The 22,664-nt window shown below is 39.5% G+C and overlaps 1 protein-coding gene across 7 annotated transcripts; it reads left to right on the top strand.

Annotated features, from left to right (window-relative positions):
• The first annotated feature begins 4,744 nt into the window (after window positions 1–4,744).
• On the top strand, window positions 4,745–22,570 carry CNIH4 (cornichon family AMPA receptor auxiliary protein 4). 7 transcript variants are annotated; one of them, XR_007475502.1, is made up of 6 exons: window positions 4,746–4,895; window positions 8,332–8,400; window positions 14,424–14,536; window positions 18,930–19,070; window positions 20,801–20,882; window positions 22,373–22,570. XR_007475502.1 is itself a non-coding variant. In XM_033430409.2 (6 exons), exons 1-5 carry the CDS (start codon window positions 4,827–4,829, stop codon window positions 20,832–20,834), a joined length of 411 nt encoding a protein of 136 aa, XP_033286300.1. In that variant the 5' UTR covers window positions 4,746–4,826; the 3' UTR covers window positions 20,835–20,882; window positions 22,373–22,570. The 7 variants fall into 7 exon arrangements, 4 of the variants coding, with proteins under 4 accessions (XP_033286303.1, XP_033286300.1, XP_004271044.1 ...); XM_033430409.2 differs by having other exon boundaries at window positions 20,816–20,882; XM_004270996.4 differs by lacking the exon at window positions 20,801–20,882 and having other exon boundaries at window positions 4,747–4,895.
• Window positions 22,571–22,664: the final 94 nt, after the last annotated feature.

Here is a 22,664-nt window from a genome sequence, read left to right as displayed (position 1 = left end):
TAAAAGCTGGTTCTTTGAGAAGGTAAACAAAATTGATAAATCATTAGCCAGACTCATCAAGAAAAAAAGGGAGAAGACTCAAATCAACAGTTAGAAATGAAAAGGAGACGTAACAACTGACATTGCAGAAATACAAAGGATCATGAGAGATTACTACAAGCAACTCTATGCCAATAAAATGGACAATCTGGAAGAAATGGACAAATTCTTAGAAAAGCACAACCTTCCAAGACTGAACCAGGAAGAAATAGAAAATTTAAACAGACCAGTCACAAGCACTGAAATTAAGACTATGATTAAAAATCTTCCAACAAACAAAAGCCCAGGACCAGATGGCTTCACAGGTGAATTCTATCAAACATTTAGAAAAGAGCTAACACCTGTCCTTCTCAAACTCTTCCAAAATATAGCAGAGGGAGGAATACTCCCAAACTCATTCTACGAAGCCACCATCACCCTGATACCAAAACCAGATGCCACAGAAAAGGAAAACTACAGGCCAATATCACTGATGAACATAGATGCAAAAATCCTCAACAAAATACTAGTAAACAGAATCCAACAGCCCATTAAAAGGATCATACACCATGATCAAGTGGGGTTTATCCCATGAATACAAGGATTCTTCAATATACGCAAATCAATCAATGTGATAAACCATCTTAACAAATTGAAGTAGAAAAGCCATATGATCATCTCAATAGAAGGAGAAAAATCTTTTGACAAAATTCAACACCCATTGATGATAAAAATCCTCTAGAAAGTAGGCATAGAGGGAACTTACCTGAACATAATAAAGGCCATATATGACAAGCCCACAGCCAACATTGTTCTCAATGGTGAAAAACTGAAACCATATCCTCTAAGATCAGGAACAAGACAAGGTTGTCCACTCTCACTTCTGTTATTCAACATAGTTTTTGAAGTTTTAGCCACAGCAATCAGAGAAGAAAAAGAAGTAAAAGGAATCCAAATCAGAAAAGAAGAAGTAAAGCTGTCACTGTTTGCAGATGACTGATACTATACACAAAGCATCCTAAAGATGCTATCAGAAAACTACTAGAGCTAATCAATGAAGTTGGTAAAGTAGCAGGATACAAAATTAATGCACAGAAATCTCTTGCATTCCTATACACTAATGATGAAAAATCTGAAAGAGAAATTAAGGAAACACTCCCATTTACTATTGCAACAAATAGAATAAAATACCTAGGAATCAACCTACCTAAGGAGACAAAATACCTGTATGCAGAAAACTATAAGACACTGATGAAAGAAATTAAAGATGATACAAACAGATGGAGAGATATACCATGTTTTTGGATTGGAAGAATCAACACTGTGAAAATGACTATACTACCCAAAGCAATCAACAGATTCAAGGCAATCCCTATCAAACTACCAATGGCATTTTTCACAGAACTAGAACAAAAAATTTCACATTTTGTATGGAAACACAAAAAACCCCTAATAGCTAAAGCAATCCTGAGAATGAAAAATGGAGCTGGAGGAATCAGGCTCCCGGACTTCAGACTATACTACAAAGCTACAGTAATCAAGACAGTATGGTACTGGCACAAAAACAGAAATATAGATCAATGGAACAGGATAGAAAGCCCAGAGATAAACCCACACACGTATGGTCACCTTATCTTTGATAAAGGAGGCAGGAATGTACAGTGGAGAAAGGACAGCCTCTTCAATAAGTGGTGCTGGGAAAACTGGACAGGTACATGTAAAAGTATGAGATTAGATCACTCCCTAACACCATACACAAAAATAAGCTCAAAATGGATTAAAGACCTAAATGTAAGGCCAGAAACTATCAAACTCTTAGAGGAAAACATAGGCAGAACACTCTATGACATAAATCACAGCGAGATCCTTTTTGACCCACCTCCTAGAGAAATGGAAAGAAAAACAAAAATAAACAAATGGGACCTAATGAAACTTCAAAGCTTTTGCACAGCAGAGGAAACCATAAACAAGACGAAAAGACAACCCTCAGAATGGGAACAAGTATTTGCAAATGAAGCAACTGACAAAGGATTAATCTCTAAAATTTATAAGCAGTTCATGCAGCTCAATATCAAAAAAACAAACAACCCAATCCAAAAATGGGCAGAAGACCTAAATAGACATTTCTCCAAAGAAGACATACAGATTGTAAGAAACACATGAAGGGATGCTCAACATCACTAATCATTAGAGAAATGCAAATCAAAAACTACAATGAGGTATCACCTCACACCCATCAGAATGGCCTTCATCAAAAAATCTACAAACAATAAATGCTGGAGAGGGTGTGGAGAAAAGGGAACCCTCTTGCACTGTTGGTGGGCATATAAATTGATACAGCCACTATGGAGAACAGTGTGGAGGTTCCTTAAAAAACTAAAAATAGAACTACCGTATAAGCCAGCAATTCCACTACTGGGCATATACCCTGAGAAAACCATAATTCAAAAAGAGTCATGTATCACAATTTTCATTGCAGCTCTATTTACGATAGCCAGAACATGGAAGCAACCTAAGTGTCCTTTGACACATGAATGGATAAAAGAAGATGTGGCACATACAATGGAATATTACTGAGCCATAAAAAGAATCGAAATTGAGTTATTTGTAGTGAGGTGGATGGACCTGGAGTCTGTCATACAGAGTGAAGTAAATCAGAAAGAGAAAAACAAATACTCTGTGTTAATACATATATATGGAATCTAAAAAAAAAAAAAAGGTTCTGAAAAACCTAGGGGCAGGACAGCAATAAAGATGCAGATGTAGAGAATGGACTTGAGTACGTGGGGAGGAGGAAGGACAAGCTGGGACGAAGTGAGACAGTGGCATGGACATATATACACTACCAAATGTAAAATAGATAGCTAGTGGGAAGCAGCTCAGCACAGGGAGATCTGCTCGGTGCTTTGTGACCACCTAGAGGAGTGGGATAGGGAGGGTGGGAGGGAGAAGCAAGAGGGCGGGGATATGCAGATATATGTATATGTATAGCTGATTCACTTTGTTATAAAGCAGAAACTAACACACCATTGTAAAGCAATTATACTCCAATAAAGATGTTAAAAAAAGGAAAAGGAAAGCAAACAAAAAAGCAGACTCATAGATACAGAGCACAAACTAGGGGTTATCAGTGGGGATGGAAGGGGGGAGGGGCAATAAAGAGTTATGGGATTAAAAAAGGGTTATTATGGGATTATATGAAATCACGTGTGTGAAACTTTTGAAAATTGTAAAGCACTATTGTTTCATTCAATAAAAAATAAAAAAGACTCAAGAAAAAAATGATACAAGGGACAGGAGAGAGGAGTTAGGAATAATTTATTATAAGATACTTGCATTAGCCACAAAATGGTATAGTGTTATTTAAAAGTGTTCCACAACAAGAGAAGCCACAGCAGTGAGAAGCCCGTGCACCACAGTGAAGAGTAGCCCCCCACTGCTGTACTAGAGAAAGCCTGAGCACAGCAATGAAGACCCAATGCAACCAATAAATAAATATATATATGAAAATAAAACAGTAACAAATATGAATCCAATATAATATTGGTCCAACTATATCAATAATCACTTAAAAAAATTTTTTTTGGCCGCAAAGCACAGCTTGTGGGATTTTAGTTTCCCGACCAGGGATTGAACCCATGCCCTCAGCAGCGAAAGCGCAGGGTCCTAACCACTGGACCACCAGGGAATTCCCAAAAAATACAACCCAACTATATATCATCTACAAGAAACCCACTTTCAATATAAAAACACATATAGATGAAAAGTAAAGGCATGGTTGCTATGACATTAGAGCTTTAATGTTCTCACTATAACAACAACAAAATGGTAATTATGTGAATCAAAGGATGTGTTCACTAACCTTATTGTGGTAATTATGTTGCAGTATATATGTGCATCAAATCATCACACTGTAAACCTTAAACTTACACAATGTTATATATCAATTATATGTTATAAAATTAGAGGGAAAAAAAAGCAAGGGGATAGGGATGGAGAAAGATGCATTGGGTCGTCCAAAAGGTTCATTTGGTTTTTTCCATCAGATGGCTCTAGTACAAAGCATACTAACAGGCAAAAAAACACAGTCTGAAGAGACAGAGCAAGAACCAGATCCAGACTCAGTTGTGGCAGGCATGTTATAATTATCAGACTATGAATTTAAAACAACTATGATTAATAAGCTAAGGAACTACTGGAAAAAGTAGACAACGTGCAAGAACAGAGGGATAATGGACTTCCCTGGTGGTGCAGTGGTTAAGAATACACCTGCCAATGCAGGGGACACAGGTTCGATCCCTGCCGGGAAGATCCCACATGCCTCAGAGCAACTAAGCCCGTGAGCCACAACTAAGATCCCAGAAGCCGCGTGGAGTGGCTTGAAATCCTCTTACCATTCCCAAGTCAGGGATCCAGTGGGTCCAGTGCGGAATCGAAAGAAAATTTAGCACATGGCAAAGAAGTTCTACTGCGTATCCAGAAGATTACAAGCGATCAGTAAATACTCGTTGACTAATTGCTTGTCACATTTTTGGAAATAATCAATCAGATTTAGGATAGAGACCCGGCCCACCGCTTTGATAGGTATTCGTACTACTGAACTACATTTCCCAGCATGCATCAGACTCACGGCGGTAGAGTTTTTTGGAAAAAGAAAAGACTACAACTCCCGGCATGCCGCGTCCCGGCGGAGTGGACTGTGTTGCTCCAACAAGCAGGGGTAAGGGCCTATCAGGGGGCGGGGCGGGGCTGGTCCGGGCACCACAGCCAGTTTGACGGAAGGAGCGGCGCGGCGGTGGCGGAGTAGAATGGAGGCGGCGGTGTTCGTCTTCTCTCTCCTTGACTGTTGCGCGCTTATCTTCCTCTCAGTGTACTTCGTATCCTTGCCTGAGGCGGGCGGAGGCCGACCTGGGGCCCTCCACCCGAGGGAGTAGGCTGGGGGTGGGCCTGGGTGGGGGCCAGGGCAGGTGCGAGGGAGCAAGGCAGGCGGCCGGCGGCCGGCGCGGGTACCCTGGGCGCTGGCCCGGCCCGCCAGACCGATGTGGCGAGCCCGGGCGGGAGGAGGACCCCGGCTGCCCAACTTCGCCCCTCACTCGGGGGTCCGAGCGGGCCTTTCTCTTGAAGCGCCCCGGCCCGGCCTGCCCGCCACAGCTCGCCCCTGTGACGCCCGGACCCGCTCTGCCCTGCGCGGGGGCTGGCACTTGGCCTCCCCTTGTGGTCCTCAGGAGAGAGGGGTCGCGGTTTTCCTCCTTTTGGGTCCTGCAGAGATCAGGGTTGTGGTTTTTCTTGCAGCTCCCTTTGGCCGGGCCCTTCGCCGGATGCTGGGGGTCCCGAGAACGACGGCTCACGTCCCAGGGGTGGTCGCTAGTGGACTGTCCCGCGCTGAGCTCGGCGGAGGCAATTTGGCGCCTCTTGTCATTCTCTGGGCAACACCCCCGCTGCCCTCCCCTTTGTTCTCGCGGGTGTTGGAACTTGTAGCGACCTTTCACATCCAGGAGTTGATTCATTTCAAAAACGGGTGAAGTGTTTCCTTCCCGATGCCTTTTTGTAGGGAGTGTTGGGAAGGGTTTGTTTTAGAAACCAGCTGCAGCTGATTATTTCGGTTGCCCCTGTCGGTTGCAGACCTGTAAATTCAGTAACTATACACGTAATTTAGTTCTCAGTCGTTTATCAGCTTTTACACTTTTCTGTGTCGACCCATGTTTAAAACTTCCGTATTTTGTATCGCTGTTCCTGCTACAGTATTCATACTGTATTTTCCAGGCCAATAAATGGTCGTTGAACCTAGCACTCTAGAAGGCGTGTGGGCTACAACTCTACTCTCGAGGGAGCTTCTAGTCTTAGTTGTCACCCAACGATGCAACGCACAATCCAATTTTAAGTAATTAAATGTAAGCGAAGAAAAAACATGAGAAGCTCTGCATTGTATTTTTTTCCCTTGGAAATTACATGTGTCCCTTTCTGACAGAATTAAACTGTTTGTTTGCCAGAGCATTCTGGCTTTAGGATGGTTGTACAGAGTATGTTTTCAGTGTGGCTTCATACTTTGTTGTGGCCTGGCAACTTGTTGAAGTGGGAAGGGACAAAACTTGGAATCAGGACTCCTTGCTCAGCTAGTTATTTGCTATGCACATTATTTCACCTCTCTAAGCCTCAGTTTTCTTATCTTTAAAATGGGGGAAAATGTTTACTTCCCAGATAGGTATGTGCACAATGAGGGCGTGTTAAGCACCTAGCAGCACAATGCCTACCCCATGGCCAATGTTTAGTAAATATTGCTCTGCCTTCCCTCCCTACCACGCATTGAACAGCAGTTTTTACTTTAACTGATGATTTCTGACGAGGAGAACCCTGAATTTTATTAGGCTTGGCGAGCTGACTGAAAGGGCAGCATCACTTAGGAAGTTTTGATGACCTACATCTCTCTTGTGGCATAAGGAACAGGAGCTTAAGTTCAGAGAAATGAGACTTGGATTTATCTTACTGCAGTTTGGAAAACTAGTCTTGATAATTTAAAATAGCGTTGGCTAGGGGATTTCCTGATGGTCCAGTGGTTAGGACTTGGTGCGCTCACTGCAGCGGGGCCCCGGGTTCCATCCCCGGTCAGGGAACTAAGATTCTGCAAGCCGGGCGGCACAGCCAAAAAATAAAAAAAGCCTTGGCTTATACCAGTTTATGTACATAGAAACATGTTAGGTGGAGTGTTGGACTTAGATATTAAGGTACATTCAGGATGTGTTTTGATGAAATTCAGCATATTGTATTATTGTATTTTGGGATAGTTGTACTAGCTTAATATTAGAGCCAAGAGGTGGAAAATCATCGGGTATACATTCTGTAGGGATAAGAGTTTTTCTGGACTTTGAACCAATAAAGAAACCTGCAGAGAAGGAAAGGGGTGGATATTCAAAATCAGATACAGGCAAGAGCAAAGGTGAAGAGAAAGGTGTGTTCATGGCATTTCTGGGTAATGGAGGAATAGGCCATCTGGAGCACAAGGTTGATTTTGGCGGCAGCAGGTCAGGTTTGGAAAGGCTAGATTAGATTAGATTTTGGAGGGTTTGAATGTTAAGGAGAGGAGGGCTTTCATTTTTAGCCTCTAGGCAATAGGGAGCCATTGAAAATTTTTGACATAAACAAAGTGGTGTATTATGAAGATAAGTCTGTAGAGTGGGTTGGAAACAGGAAAGATTGGAAGGTAAGAAACCATTAGGGAATGGGTTCATTTGGATCTGGAATGGGATACTAATTGTGGACAGGTGAAAGAGGAATTAATGTGAGTGGTGTTAAAAAGAAATGATTGATAGGACCTGGTAATGATTGATTCTGAGATATGAAACAGAAGGTAGAAATAACTTTCCATATTTTGAGCCTGGGCAAATGATGCTTGTGTCATTGACAGAAATAAACTGGAGGTGGAACTATTTGTGGAGAAAGTGATGCTTTTGGCTTTGACTGGGTTGAGGTGATAGGGGGATTATCCATATGGAAAAGTATAGAATTTAGTTGAGAACATTTCTTTTTACCTATTTTATTGGACATTTTCGAACATAAAGGTAGAGAGAGTAGTGTAATAAACCCCATGTTTCTATTGCTCACCTTCAGTGATTTTCAACATTTTGCCGTTCTTTTTCATTTTTTTCCCAACTATTGTGGGGAGGCTGGGGGTGCATTTTAAAGTAAATACCACACATTCAATTGAAGACTTTTTATGTCTATCTGTCCCTCACATTTTTATTTGTAAGTTTATATTTTGTACTAAAACCCACTTTTTGTTTAAGTCCAGTATAATATATGTAAGTGGAAAGTTTGATTATAGAGAAAACTATTGGGAAAACAAACCATCTGTAATCCAACTTTCAAGACATAACCACTGCTAACATATGACCAAGCTGAGTTTATAGTTTTGTATCCTTTTTTTTTCATATCTTAAGTCTTCAAAGACATTTTATGGATATATCATAAATAAACACTTTTTCTACTATTGGGAATTCAGGTTTATAACATTTAAACTGTTTATATAGGTCATATTTTCCATTTCTTTTGGCCACTGTTTGACATTTGAGGAATCCAGCTTGAATGTTCTGGTATGGGTCACATTAGAATTGTGCATAATAAGAGGATTATTTTGTGAAAATCACTTGCTGAAGGAACATAAATGAGAAAATTTAGTTGTCTAATAAATGAACTTTAAGGAAATAACTTAATCTTTTCAAGTCAAAAATCTAATTCTGCTTTGCAACTGTGATTGCTTTCTGAAACTTAAATAGTTGTTATAAAAGAAGTCTAATAATTCCTTATCTTGATTGTCAGATAATTACATTGTCTGATTTAGAATGTGATTACATTAATGCTAGATCATGTTGCTCAAAATTAAACAAGGTAAGACATCTCTTTCCTCATTTTCTGGCATTGAAGGCAGTTCTCCATTTTCTGTGTTAAAGATAATTACAGATAGTCAGCATATGTGTATTTGATATTCATTGGAATGTTTGTGGAACTACTGCGCTTTGCAATATTTTTAGATCATGAAACTATACCAGAAGACCTAACTTGAAATTTTGTTTCTTTACTCTGGAAAGAGGACCTTTTTGTGGCTCCTTGAGAAATGGAATTAGTTGATTTGTTTTAAGGCCATTAAATTTAAATTAAAATTTCTAGTAAATTATATTCCTCCTCTCCTCTCCTTCCTTCCTTCCTCCTTCTCTCCCTCCCTCCTTCTCTCCCTCCCTTCCTTCCTTCGCAATTGTCCAGAACATGGTTTAATACAGTGATAGATTTAAATAAAAGATTTTGTTTATCTGCTATGCTTTCAGAGTTCTTTTTTTTTCTTGAGATATAATTGACATGTAACATTGCATTAGTTTCAGGCCTCCTCATCTTTATTTTTAATTTTTTAAAAATTGAAATTTAATTAATTTTAAACAAATTAAGTTCCTGCTGTGTGCCAGGCAGGGCCCTCTGCTTTTTTAAAAAATTGAAGTATGGTTGATTAGGCCTCCTCATCTTTAGAAGAATGATTTTATACTGATAGATAGATCCATCTAATAATATATATATTTTTTCAGATGGATTGTATTTCTTTTTATATTTCTTGCTTACTCACTATTTTAGGTGGGTATTTTGTGGGTTTTCTTTTACAAAAATACAAATAAACACACAAAAAAAGGTTACCTGGATTCTTCTATTGAGAAAGTTACTCCTTCAGTTTGAAGTTAAGTAGTTTTTTTAACGTTAATTTTTGTTTTTGTGAAAGTTATACTTGCATACAACTAAAGTCAGAGGTACTACAAAGCTTGTAGTGAAAAACAGCAGTTCCTTCCTGACCCTTTTAAATCCTATCTGTCTTGCTTCTTAGAGGCAACTGATTTCAACACTAGAGCTGTTAATTTTTTTCTGATACTTATATTCATATTTCTCTATGTGCTTGCACTACTATTTCTTTTTCATTTTTTTTGGCCGTGGTGCGTGGCTTGCAGGATCTAAGTTCCCCAACCAGGGATTGAACCCAGACCACGGCAGTGAATGCCCAGAATCGTAACCAGTAGGCCACCAGAGAACTCCCACTATTTCTTTTTTATAAATTTCTTTTTATTTATTTATTTATTTATGGCTGTGTTGGGTCTTCGTTGCTGTGTGTGGGCTTTCTCTAGTTGTGGCAAGTGGGGGCTACTCTTCGTTGCGGTGCACGGGCTTGTCATTGCGGTGGCTTCTCGTTGCGGAGCACGGGCTCTAGGCGTGCGGGCTTCAGTAGTTGTGGCACCTGGGCTCAGTAGTTGTGGCTCACGGGCTCTAAAGCGCAGGCTCAGTAGTTGTGGCACACGGGCTTAGTTGCTCCGCGGCATGTGGGATCTTCCTGGACCAGAACTTGAACCCATGTCCCCTGCATTGGCAAGCAGATTCTTAACCACTGCGCCAGCAGGGAAGTCCCTCCCACTATTTCTTGATTTATCAGTTTTACATATTACCTATTGACTTCTGAGTCAATATGACAGATTTAGTTCTTAGGTACCCCCTTCTAAACATCTCTCCTATTTTTCCATTTTCTTTTTAAGTTTATATTCAATGTTTATATCATTATGATATACTATTATATTATATAAACATTTTTTATTGTCGAGCCTTATGGTAGACAGTGATCATATTTTTCTTTCCAATTTTTTTTTCTGCATAGCTTTGTCTTTTCAGATAACATCTTTAAAGCCCTTCAGTACTATTTTCTGCATGTTTCAAACATGCTAAAATAATCTGTCAGTTGTTTTTTTCTAGGTGACATTTCCCCTCAAGACCTACATCCTCTTGCTATAGTCTGGACTGGTTGCTCTTTAGGCCTGTTTCACAGCCTGCATCCTGGGACTCCTGGTTGGATCCCCTGATTCTTGGAAATCATGTCTTCCTTTCTCTTGGCTTACTACCTCGTTTTGCTGGAGTAGCTTCTTGAGATTTGGTACATGGGAATTAAATTTTGAGAACTTGCATGTTTGAAAATGTCTTATCCTTTCCCTTGATTGATAGGTTCTCTGAGTGTAGAATTCTAGGTTAGAAAAGATTTTTTTTTCAGAGTTTGCTTGGTCAAGGTCTTTTAACTTCTAGTGTTGTTCAAGTTGGGAAGTCTGGTGCCATTTTTATTTCTTATCGTCTTGATGGGATCTCTCTCTTCCCTCTCCTCCCACCCCTACCTCCATCCTCTCCAGAAGTTTTAGAATCTTAACCTTTATCCTTGGTTGGGTTTATTTATGGTAATCCTTGGTGTTTGGGAATTTTGCAGTGGTATACCTTTGTTTAGGCCTTTTTCACTCATTGTTTTGGGCATCTGAGAGGTTCTTTGAATCTGGGAAATTTTCTTCTACTTCTTTCTTTGATAATGTCTTCCCCTTCTATTTTCTCTCTTCTCTTTCAGTAACTTGGATTTGCTGGATAATTTATCTGCTGGATTGATCTCCCAGTTCTTCTTTTTCTTATTTTTGTCCCTTTGTCTTTTTTCTACCTTCTTGTTTTAAGATTTCCTCTGTTTTATCTTCTGAATTTTCTTGTATGTATATCATTTATGTCAAATTTTTAATTTCTAAGAGCTTTTTGTTCTCTTGGTTCATGCTTGACTCTCTTTGTTCTCAAGGATATTGATTATAGTAATTTTGAAATTTCCTTCTGCTTCCTACATTATATCTGTTTTTTTCCAAGTTCCTTTCTCTTTGTTTTTCCCCCTTCTTTCATATTGAGGGCTTTCCTCAATTTCTGATACATGGCTATCTAGTCATACTTTAGGGTAAGGCACGAAAATACTCATTGGAAGCTCATTGGGTGGTCCAGGCTGTTGACTGACTGGTAGGTAAGACTTCACTGAGGGCAGTTGGTGTCTACCTTTTTTGGGGGTACCTGAAATAGCAGTTTTTTTGTAGGTGTTTTCTCTTGTGCCATTAAGTTACTCCAGAGAAGAATCTTTCAAACTCCTGCCTGGGTGAAATAAGCCTAGAGCTTCTTACCCCTAAGTTAGGGGAAGAACACATTATTAAGGAGGGAAGAGAAAGAGAACAGAGGGCTTGGTAGAAAGTTAGTATCCAAGTATAATAAGGTCAAGTACCGCTTCCTGAAACGTTTGTTTTAGGTTTTTGTTTATGTAAACCAAAATGCAGCCCACAGTAAGAAATCCAAAGTTTGAAAGCTACTTCTATGTGGGTCTGATAGCATGGAGGGGAGTAGTAGTAACATCAGCTAACATTTATTGAGGGCTTACTTTTTTTTTTTTTTACATCTTTATTGGAGTATAATTGCTTTACAATGGTGTGTTAGTTTCTGCTTTATAACAAAGTGAATCAGTTATACATATACATATGCTCCCATATCTCTTCCCTCTTGCGTCTCCCTCCCTCCCACCCTCCCTATCCCACCCCTCTAGGTGGTCACAAAGCAGCGAGCTGATCTCCCTGTGCTATGCGGCTGTCCCCCACTAGCTATCTATTTTACGTTTGGTAGTATATATATGTCCATGCCACTCTCTCACTTCTGATGATATCTCATTGTAGTTTTGATTTGCATTTCTCTAATGATTAATGATGTTGAGCATTCTTTCATGTGTTTGTTGGCAGTCTGTATATCTTCTTTGGAGAAATGTCTATTTAGGTCTTCTGCCCATTTTTGGATTGGGTTGTTTGTTTTTTTGATATTGAGCTGCATGAGCTGCTTATAAATTTTAGAGATTAATCCTTTGTCAGTTGCTTCATTTGCAAATACTTGTTCCCATTCTGAGGGTTGTCTTTTCGTCTTGTTTATGGTTTCCTCTGCTGTGCAAAAGCTTTGAAGTTTCATTAGGTCCCATTTGTTTATTTTTGTTTTTCTTTCCATTTCTCTAGGAGGTGGGTCAAAAAGGATCTCGCTGTGATTTATGTCATAGAGTGTTCTGCCTATGTTTTCCTCTAAGAGTTTGATAGTTTCTGGCCTTACATTTAGGTCTTTAATCCATTTTGAGCTTATTTTTGTGTATGGTGTTAGGGAGTGATCTAATCTCATACTTTTACATGTACCTGTCCAGTTTTCCCAGCACCACTTATTGAAGAGGCTGTCCTTTCTCCACTGTACATTCCTGCCTCGTTTACCAAAGATAAGGTGACCATATGTGCGTGGGTTTGTCTCTGGGCTTTCTATCCTGTTCCACTGATCTATCTTTCAGAAGATAAGTATCAGAATGGCCATCATTAAAAAATCTAGAAACAATAAATGCTGGAGAGGGTGTGGAGAAAAGGGAACACTCTTGCACTGCTGGTGGGAATGTGAATTGAGTGCTTACTTTGTGTGTGGCTTACATATATTATTTTGTCTAATTCTCTGAAACAACCTCATGAGGTGTAAGTATTATCTCCATTTTACAGATGAGAAAGTCATGATTTAGAGAGGGTAGATAACTTCCTAAAATTGCACAGCTAATAAATAGGATAGAGCATGAGTTTTACTCCAGGTTTATCTGATTTTGCAGCTTACACATATTAGCATTATGTTAAATTGGTTACACTTTAAAAATGCATTTACATACTTAAAAATATTTTGGTTGATTGCAAATTAGGTTTAAGGCCCTTCTTCTTTGTTTATTAAGAAAAAGTGGGATATCCCTGGTGGTGCAGAGAATCCATCTGCCAATGCAGGGGACATGGGTTTGAGCCCTTGTCTGGGAAGATCCCACATGCTGCAGAGCAACTAAGCCCATGCACCACAACTACTGAGTCTGAGCGCTAGAGCCCGTGAGCCACAACTACTGAAGCCTAGAGCCTGTGCTCTGCAACAAGAGAAGCCACCCCAATGAGAAGCCCGTGCACTGCAACGAAGAGTAGCCCCTGCTCGCCGCAACTAGAGAAAGCCCACGCGCAGCAACAAAGACCCAATGCAGCCAAAAAAAAAAAAAAAACGTATCTAAGGGAATTTCCTGGTGGTCCAGTGGTTAGGACTCCGTGCTTTCACTGCCCAGGGCATGGGTTCATTCCCTGGTTGGGGAAATAAGATCCTGCAGGCTTCGCAGAGTGACACCGTCCCCCCCAGGAAAAAAGAAAAAAATGTATCTGAAATCTAAATGCAAGAGACCTGGGACCAGTGTGTCTGGGCTTCTGTTATATAGCTCTGCCACTAAGTAGCTGTGTGACCTTGGGCAAGTTACTTAATCTCTCTTGAATTTTATTTTCCTCATTTCTATAAGTTGGGAGTGCCAGTTTGTGGCTCAATAAATACTAGCTATTAACTTCCATTAAAAGAAAAATCTCTACTCATAGGAGAGGAAAACTATTGGTGAATTGAGAACCTGCCACAATAGCTGTTGATATATGAGAACTATAATATTGCACAATAAACAAAGAACATAGATAAGGGCACTGGGTGCTATAAAGCCAATAGTCTGGGATTCTGTTATCCTGGTCCATTATCATATTTGTTTAACTTTGAGCTCATATTGTAAGCTGTTAAAGTACTTTTTTTTTTGGTGGATGTGAGATGATTTCCCTCAGGGTTCTGGAGCTTGGAAATGTTTAGGATCGGTATTCTGACCTGAAAGGCAGCATGTATGTGGATATAAACCATCCCAAATTAGAGTAAGAGGCTTTAGCACAGATATTGGAATAGAAAGTAAATAATACTCTATTTTTTCTCTAGTTGTCATTTGTACCTGCTTAGAGAATGAATCTGAATCTTTGCTTAGGGTAAAATGTAATTAAAGACTAAGTGCATCATTTTTAAGCTGTGTCCTGATTTATTTGCACTGGGTAAGCAGTGATAGCAGTATGCAAATCTGGGATATCCGAGCCTAAAAATAATCTTGAAACACTAGCTTGGAAATTCTCTGTACTTTCTTTGATTTAATTTCAAGTAACATGTACATTCCGGAAGGACACAGCAGTGAGATGTAATACTGTGTTCTTCCCTTGCAGTGGGTAATTCCAGAATTGGTTGGCCATACTATTGTCACTGTATTAATGCTCATTTCATTGCACTGGTTCATCTTCCTTCTCAACTTGCCTGTTGCCACTTGGAATATATATCGGTGAGTACAGTTTGTTTATTTATACATATGAGTACTGGTAGCATAAAGTTCACCCATTTAAACTATACTATCCAATATGTTTTTGGTATATTTATAGATGTAAGCAACCATCACCACAACGTATTTAAGAACATTTTCATCACCCCCAAAAGAAGCCCTATGTCCTTTAGAAGTCACTCCCCTCCCCCAGCTCTAGGCAACTGCTAGTCTCCTTTCTGTCTTTGTAAAATAACCTGTTCTGGACAGACATATCATTTAAAAGAGATCAATATGTGATCTTTTATGGCTTCTTTCACTTAGCATAATATTTTCAGGGTTCATCCATGCCGTGTCATGTATCAGTACTTTATTCCTTTTTATTGTGGAGTAATATTCCATTGTATGGCAATACTACATTTTGTTTATCCGTTTGCAATTAATGGGCATTTGAGTTTCCACTTTTTGCCTATTATAAATAATTCTATGAACATTCATGTGCATATTTTTTTTCATTAAAATTATTCTTTTAATTTACCAAAATGCAATGTGATCGTGTCTTTTTTTTATTATTAACATCTTTATTGGAGTATAATTGCTCTACAATGGTGTGTTAGTTTCTGCTTTATAACAAAGTGAATCAGCCATACATATACATATATCCCCATATCTACTCCCTCCTGCGTCTCCCTCCCACCCTCCCTATCCCACCCCTCTAGGTGGACACAAAGCACCCAGCTCATCTCCCTGTGCTATGCAGCTGCTTCTCACTAGCTATCTATTTTACATTTGGTAGTGTATATATGTCAATGCCACTCTCTCACTTCATCCCAGCTTACCCTTCCCCCTCCCCATGTCCTCAAGTCCATTCTCTACGTCTGCATCTTTATTCCTGTCCTGCCCCTGTCCCTGCCCAGGGAATTTTTTTCTTTCTTAAGATTCCATATATATGTGTTAGCATATGGTATTTGTTTTTCTCTTTCTGACTTACTTTACTCTGTATGACAGACTCTAGGTCCATCCGCCTCACTACAAATAACTCAATTTCGTTTCTTTTTATGGTTGAGTAATATTCCATTGTATGTATGTGCCACATCTTCTTTATCCATTCATCTGTTGATGGACACTTAGGTTGCTTACATGTCCTGGCTATTGTAAATAGAGCTGCAATGAACATTGTGGTACATGACTCTTTCTGAATTATGGTTTTCTCAGGGTATATGCCCAGTGGTGGGATTGCTGGGTCATATCGTAGTTCTATTTTTAGTTTTTTAAGGAACCTCCATACTGTTCTCCATAGTGGCTGTATCAATTTACATTCCCATCAACAGTGCAAGAGGGTTCCCTTTTCTCCACACCCTCTCCAGCATTTATTGTTCGTAGATTTTTTGATGAAGGCCATTCTGACCAGTGTGAGGTAATATCTCATTGTAGTTTTGCTTTGCATTTCTCTAATGATTAGTGATGTAGAGCATCCTTTCACGTTCATGTGCATATTTTTGTGTGGACATATATTTTCATTTCTTTTAGGAGTGGAATTGCTGGGTCATATGGTATAACTCTATGGTTTGACCTTTTGAGGAACTACCTGAGTGTTCAAAAGCAGCTGCACTATTTTACGTTTCCACCAACTGTGTATGAAGGTTACAGTTTCTCCACATCCCTGCCAACACTTTTTGTTGTGTCTTTTGTATTTTAGCTGTCTTATTGAATGTGAAGTGGTATCTCACTGTGGTTTCGATTTACATTCCCTAGTGACTAATGATGTTGAGTACTTTTTAATGTGCTTATTAGCCATTCATATATCTTCCTTGCTCTATATGTTTTTAATTAATTTCTTTTTTATTGAATTATAGTTCATGTACAATATTATATGTTACAGGTGTACAGTATGGTGATTCACAATTTTTAGAGGTTATACTCCATTTATAGCTATTATAGAATATTGGTTATATTCTGTGTTGTACAGTATGTCCTTGTAGCTTATTTTATACATTTGCTGCATATGTTTTTGATTAGCTAAGTTGACATGATATAAATTATGCTTTGGGAAGATTTTTCTGGAAGGATTATATAGTATTGATTGGATGGAAAAGAGGCAGGAGGTAGGGAAACCAGTTCAGAGACGGGGGTGAGATAATATAGTACTGGAATAGAGTTGTGATAGTGGGAATGAAAAAGATAGGGCTAGGGCTTCCCTGGTGGCGCAGTGGTTGAGAGTCCGCCTGCCGATGCAGGGGACATGGGTTCGTGCCCCAGTCCAGGAAGATCCCACATGCCGTGGAGCAGCTGGGCCCGTGAGCCATGGCTGCTGAGCCTGCGCGTCTGGAGCCTGTGCTCCGCAACGTGAGAGGCCACAACAGTGAGAGGCCCGCGTACCGCAAAAAAAAACAAACAACAAGATAGGGCTATATAAGTGGTGATAGGAAGGAAGAATGGACAAGAGTTTAACCTATTGCCTATGAAAGATGAAGAGAGAAGTCAGAATTGAGTAAGAGAAAGTTTTTAAGGACTACTGAGGAAGTGGTGACACTCCTGTTAGATAAGCTAGCAGTCAGAGAAGGATAAGACTCTTTGAGACTACAGATGGTCCTCGATTTACAATAGTTTGACTTTTGATTTTTCGACTTCATGATGGTGTGAAAATGATACACATTTCAGTATAAACCGTATTTCGAATTTTGAATTTTGATCTGTTTCTGGACTAGCGATATGCGGTACGAAACTTTCTTGTAATGTTATAAAATAGGCTTTGTATTAGACGATTTTGCCCAACTGTAGGCTAATGTAAGTGTTCTGAGCATGTTTAAGGTAGGCTAGGCTAAGCTGTGATGTTCGGTAGGTTAGGTGTGTTAATTGCATTTTCAATTTTTGATGGGTTTATCATGATATAATACCATTGTAAATCGAGGAAAATAGGTATTGAGTTGAGATGCTATCCAGATATTCATTTGTAAATACCATATATACCGTTTATTCAGCCATAGATGGGCTACTAGGATTGGGGGGAGAATTTAGATTTGTGAAACTCAGAGAGCCATTTGCATTTCAAAGAAGTCATAATTGAGAAACCAAATGTGTGGCGAGAGTGAGGAACCCAAAGTTGGACTAGAGAAGCTTGGACGTGCGAGAAGGAAGAGGTCATGATCAGTGCTAGGTTAGGACATGCATGCTGTGCAGATGGCACAGTTGGGATGCAGAAGCCTAGACGCTTAAACTCACTGATCCTCTCAAAGTAACCCAATTTTCTTATTTGTAAAAGGAATCATTTGGGGAAGAAGGAGAAGATTATCATATGTAATACTATATACACAGTGGTATTTAATAAATATGAAATGTTATGTGTTATCTCAAGAGGCCCAAAGACTCCACAGCGTGTTAAACACAGTATCTTGAAGAATTTTTTTTAAGTTTGAGTCTGAGTCTGTGTGAGCACTGAGTTGAATTGGTCTGGATATGGAACTTGGTGTGTGCTTACTGTGCCCTTTAGGTTCCGTATTGTCTTTGTAGCCCTGTTCTCATTCCCTCACTGTGGTCATACCTCCATCACTATAAAATGTACATCTCTTATTTGTCAAAATATTATTATTTAACTTAATATTTACATAAAAATTAATTTAAAATAAAATTTATATTTTAATTAAATGTAATCTGTACTTTTTAAGTGTCATGTAAAGTTAGGCACTGCATTTGCATCTGAACTCTCCATTTACTGTCTTAACTGAAGAGTTTTATTTTACCACAGTAGCATTTATTCTAAATCATTTCTGCCGTCTTTAAATTGCTCTTTTCAAGTAGGTACCGTTTATTAACCGTGCAGATTGAGACATATCTGTTGATCTGCAGGAGCACCAAACATGAGGATTCTATTTGGGATATAGAATCTCTCTTTTTAGTATCATCTGTGAAATGGGAATAATTATGTTTGACACAAAGATGTAAGTGTTAAACATAAAGACAACTTGCAGAGATGTTGTGAAGGTGAAGAGAATTGCATTAATTAAGTTAGAACCTTGTAGATAAAGAAGTTTCTAAGAACTCGATAAAGTTGGTTTGGTTTTGGGGCCCCCTTCATTTGTGTCTCATGGAAGACAGCTATAGGTATTACCGATTCAGTAGTTTTCTACAGAAGATGGGTAAAAGGGTCTCAGTGCATAAAATATCCTTCTCTAGAGTGTTAATGTATTTGTTTCAGAGGGCAGAAATTACACCTAAAATTAATAGTATTGTATTTTCAAAGGAAGACTAAGGCATGGCCTGTGACATCATTATAATACCTTGTCCATATTTGGTCATATAAGGCTGCTATGATTGGTTCATTTTTGAAGGTTGATTATTACTGGTTTACTTATTTTTGAATATTTATGCTGATGATTTGATTTTCCTTCTAATGTGTGTGCATCCTTTAATTTACCAGGTTCATTATGGTGCCAAGTGGTAACATGGGAGTGTTTGATCCAACAGAAATACACAATCGAGGGCAGCTGAAGTCACACATGAAAGAAGCTATGATCAAGCTTGGTTTCCACCTGCTCTGTTTCTTCATGTATCTTTATAGGTGAGTTTACAGTCCTGGCGTTTTCCTGGATGCCATATGCTTTTGACGGGTGAGGTATTACTATACCGTAGGATTTTGTATTAACATTGCAGAGCTTTTGGGGATTATGTGAATTTCTTGTGGCTGTGTAGATTTTTTTATGTCATGTCATTGAATCAGGATTCCATTCTGTCTGACCTGGAGTAGAGTTACTCTGTGTTGTTAGTTATTCCTTAGCTGTTGAGGCTATCAACATGCTTCAAACTGTCTTTGCTGTTCTGTCCCTCCCCTGGTATCCAGCTGTGAGGTCTCACTGCCTGTTATAAACATTACTATATGTACCCCCAGAGAGTTTCCCACTCCTGGGTCTTCGGGGGACCAGAGCACTGGCAGCAGCTCTCAACAACTTGTATCCACGTTGGGCTGATCTTTCTTGGCATTAAGGAATTTAGGTGTGATGCCTTTTCTCTGGGATGCAAGTGGTCTGTTCGGGTAAAATTTCATCAGTCTTCCAGTTAGATTGGAAGTAAGAATTAATATGAAGGATTGGCTATCAGAGACTGGAAGCCTCATGCAGTCCTGTTTAAACTTATATTTATTACCTTAAGTTTTAGAGATAACATGCCACCTTTTCCTTTACCCATTATAGACCCATAGAGTGCAGCAAAGAAGAGAAAAAAATTGTCATGTGTGTATGATTTGATTAAGCCTTTAAGAGGCTAAAAGTCAAGCTTTTGTATCCAAGCTTAATTGTATCATTCCTGTTTTTTTCTGAGGTAAATTTTAATTTTCACATGGGCATGAGACTAGTAGGAAAAAACTTGTACTGAACTAAACTTCTGTCACTCAAAAAAGTCCTAATAATTAGAAACTGTACAAAGATAAGAGTTTTAAAAACCTGCTATTTTGTCTGAAATAGCTTAGAAGCCAGAGCCATTTTAGCCTCTGCCTGAAAAAGCAGGCTTCCTAAAATCCTTTTGCTATGCTAATTCCACGCACAGACTAGATTGAAATTAGAGTTTAGGTGGTTTCCTTTTGACTATTTATCATATTTGCTTTTCTGTATTTTAAAAAATAGGACAGAAAAACCACACTAATAACATTTCTGGTTCTCATACCTCATTGCTAACGTGCTTAATTTTTAATCCTAGCATTAAAGATGGAAAATAAAGAGCAAAATTTAACATGAAGAATACAATGATACACCTATTCTTATTCTTATTATTTTTTTTTTGTGGTACGTGGGCCTCTCACTGTTGTGGCCTCTCCCTTTGTGGAGCACAGGCTCCAGACGCGCAGGCTCAGTGGCCATGGCTCACGAGCCCAGCCGCTCTGTGGCATGTGGGATCTTCCCAGACTGAGGCATGAACCCGTGTCCCCTGCATCGGCAGGCGGACTCCCAACCACTGCGCCACCAGGGAAGCCCTATTCTTATTTTTATTACTTTTTAAAGTCAAACCACATGAAGGTATCTTTACCATCATATATGTTCCCTTCTATTTGTCGGAGACAAAAAGCAAGGTGGTTATCCTTTCTTCATCCTTCTCTCCCCTCCAGGTTTTATGCTTTGGAGAATAAACTAGAGTGGACATCCCCTAGGTCTTGATAACATGAGCTTCTTGAGACATCTGGGAGCAAAGCTAATGTAGTCACACTTTTGGGTGTAAATGTAGGATTAGGGAGCAGTATCTTGCTTAGTAAGACCCAAAGTCTTAGGATTTAAAAATGGACAAGTGTTTCTTACCTCTCAGTTGTTGAATTTAAAGCAGTGGGAAGATGGACTGAAGACTGGGGATTGGAGGAATCAGGAAGCAATTTTGGGGCAGGTTTAAGGTATGGTTCTTTACAATGAAATAAAAGATAGGCAACCAGTATAACTGGTTTGCCTGAGTAGCTGCATTGCTCACTGGATGCATCCTTTCTTTTTCTTTCTTTTCCCTTCCCTTCTCAGCTTGTCATTTTTAGCCATGTTGCTGTTTCCTTCCCCCTTGGCGTTCCTTGTAGCTCAAGGGATCAGGATGGAAGAGTAATCGCAGATGTTGTTGTAACACTTTTCTCTTAGCTTTGGTTGCTGTTTTTAAAAAGTGTTTACTATTCTAAATCATCCGATTTCTAATGTAGGGATTTATGCTGCTCCTTCTGTATCGGCTGCTACCACTTGCATGGTGCCTTGCACATAGCAGACATTCAGCGTTTGTTAAATAGAATTAAAGGAAAAAATTCCCATCTTCTTTGGAGATTGGTGGAATCTATGCCTTTGGTGTTTGGTTAGGTGCCAGCCTGGTGTAATCTACCAATCCCTCACTGTGTGACCTGGGGCAAGTTTCTTATCCTCTCTGTGCCTCAATTTCTTCATCTGAAAATGGGATAATAATAGTACCTGCCTTATGGGCTTGTGATGTGGATTAAATGAGATAATGCACATAAAGCACTTTGGTTTGTGCTGACCTCTTGTAAGCTCTAACAAAGTGTTCAAAAATATTGGTTACTACCATTAATTTGTGCTGTGCACTGTGTACCCTTAGTTTGTTTAAATTTGGACAACGCATCACTTATACCATTAGTAGTGTAAGGGTATTTCTGTGTTTTAGTCATTTGCTCTCAGCATAGCAAGGCTGATTTCAGTAAAAAAATGATAGTCTTGTAACTCTTGTTAAGTGTGGTGGTTTTAACAGAGTATTTACTGAGTGACCGCCATGTGTCAAAGACACTGTGTAAGGCACTGCGTGTGACACAAAAGGAGCAGCGCAGAATCCCTGTGTCAAAGCTGGGAGCCTGCTGATTGCAGCACGCGGGTGTCATCCTGGAGAATGAAAGTGGGTATGAGCTGAGGTGTGCAGGAAGAGGCAGGGCAACGGCCCTGGGCCGAGAGGCTGGCTTCCCAGAGGCCGTGCCAGAGCCTGATGGAGCTTGCCGGATCCTGAAGTCTGAGAGGAAGTTACTGGGTTGATGGGGGATGAGAGGAGGGGTTCCAGGGGCAGGAACAACATGTGCGAAGATCTCCATGGAGAATTAAAGTTTTTTCCTAGACACAGCTTGTTTTCTCTAAGCTAGAGCCCAGCAGTGCTTTTAGGTTATGCTCCCTACCGCCACCTCTACCCCGGTTTTCTTTCTTTCTTTTTTTTTTTTCTTTTAGTGAAAACGTTAGGGCCTTTTGATGTCCTAATATAGATATTCTTTCCTTTAGGTGTAAATGATTGCTTTTGCTTTTTACTTAAATGAGTGTTCCTTGCTGAGCCTTAGGGATGCAAGTCTGGACAGACCAGACTCTGTAGGAACATTCCTAAGGAAACATTAGTAACATTAATTTCTTCTCTCCACAGTATGATTTTAGCTTTGATAAATGACTGAAGCTGGAGAAGCCGTAGTTGAAGTCAGCCCACACTACAGTGCACAGTTGAGGAGCCAGAGACGACTTAAATCATCCTTAGAACCATGACCATAGCAGTATATTTTTTCCTCTTTGAACAAAAAATATTTTTGCTGTATTTTTACCATATAAAGTATTTAAAAAACATGAATTGAGTTTTTGTAGCTTTCTGGTTCTCAACTTTAGCCTGCACCCCCAACATGTGAAGGTGTTTTTCATCATCTGTATGTTGAAGATAGTTATTT

Source organism: Orcinus orca, chromosome 1 (assembly GCF_937001465.1).
Source record: "Orcinus orca chromosome 1, mOrcOrc1.1, whole genome shotgun sequence".
NCBI classification, from domain to species: Eukaryota; Metazoa; Chordata; class Mammalia; order Artiodactyla; family Delphinidae; genus Orcinus; species Orcinus orca.
This window is presented reverse-complemented; position numbering and strand designations above follow the sequence as displayed.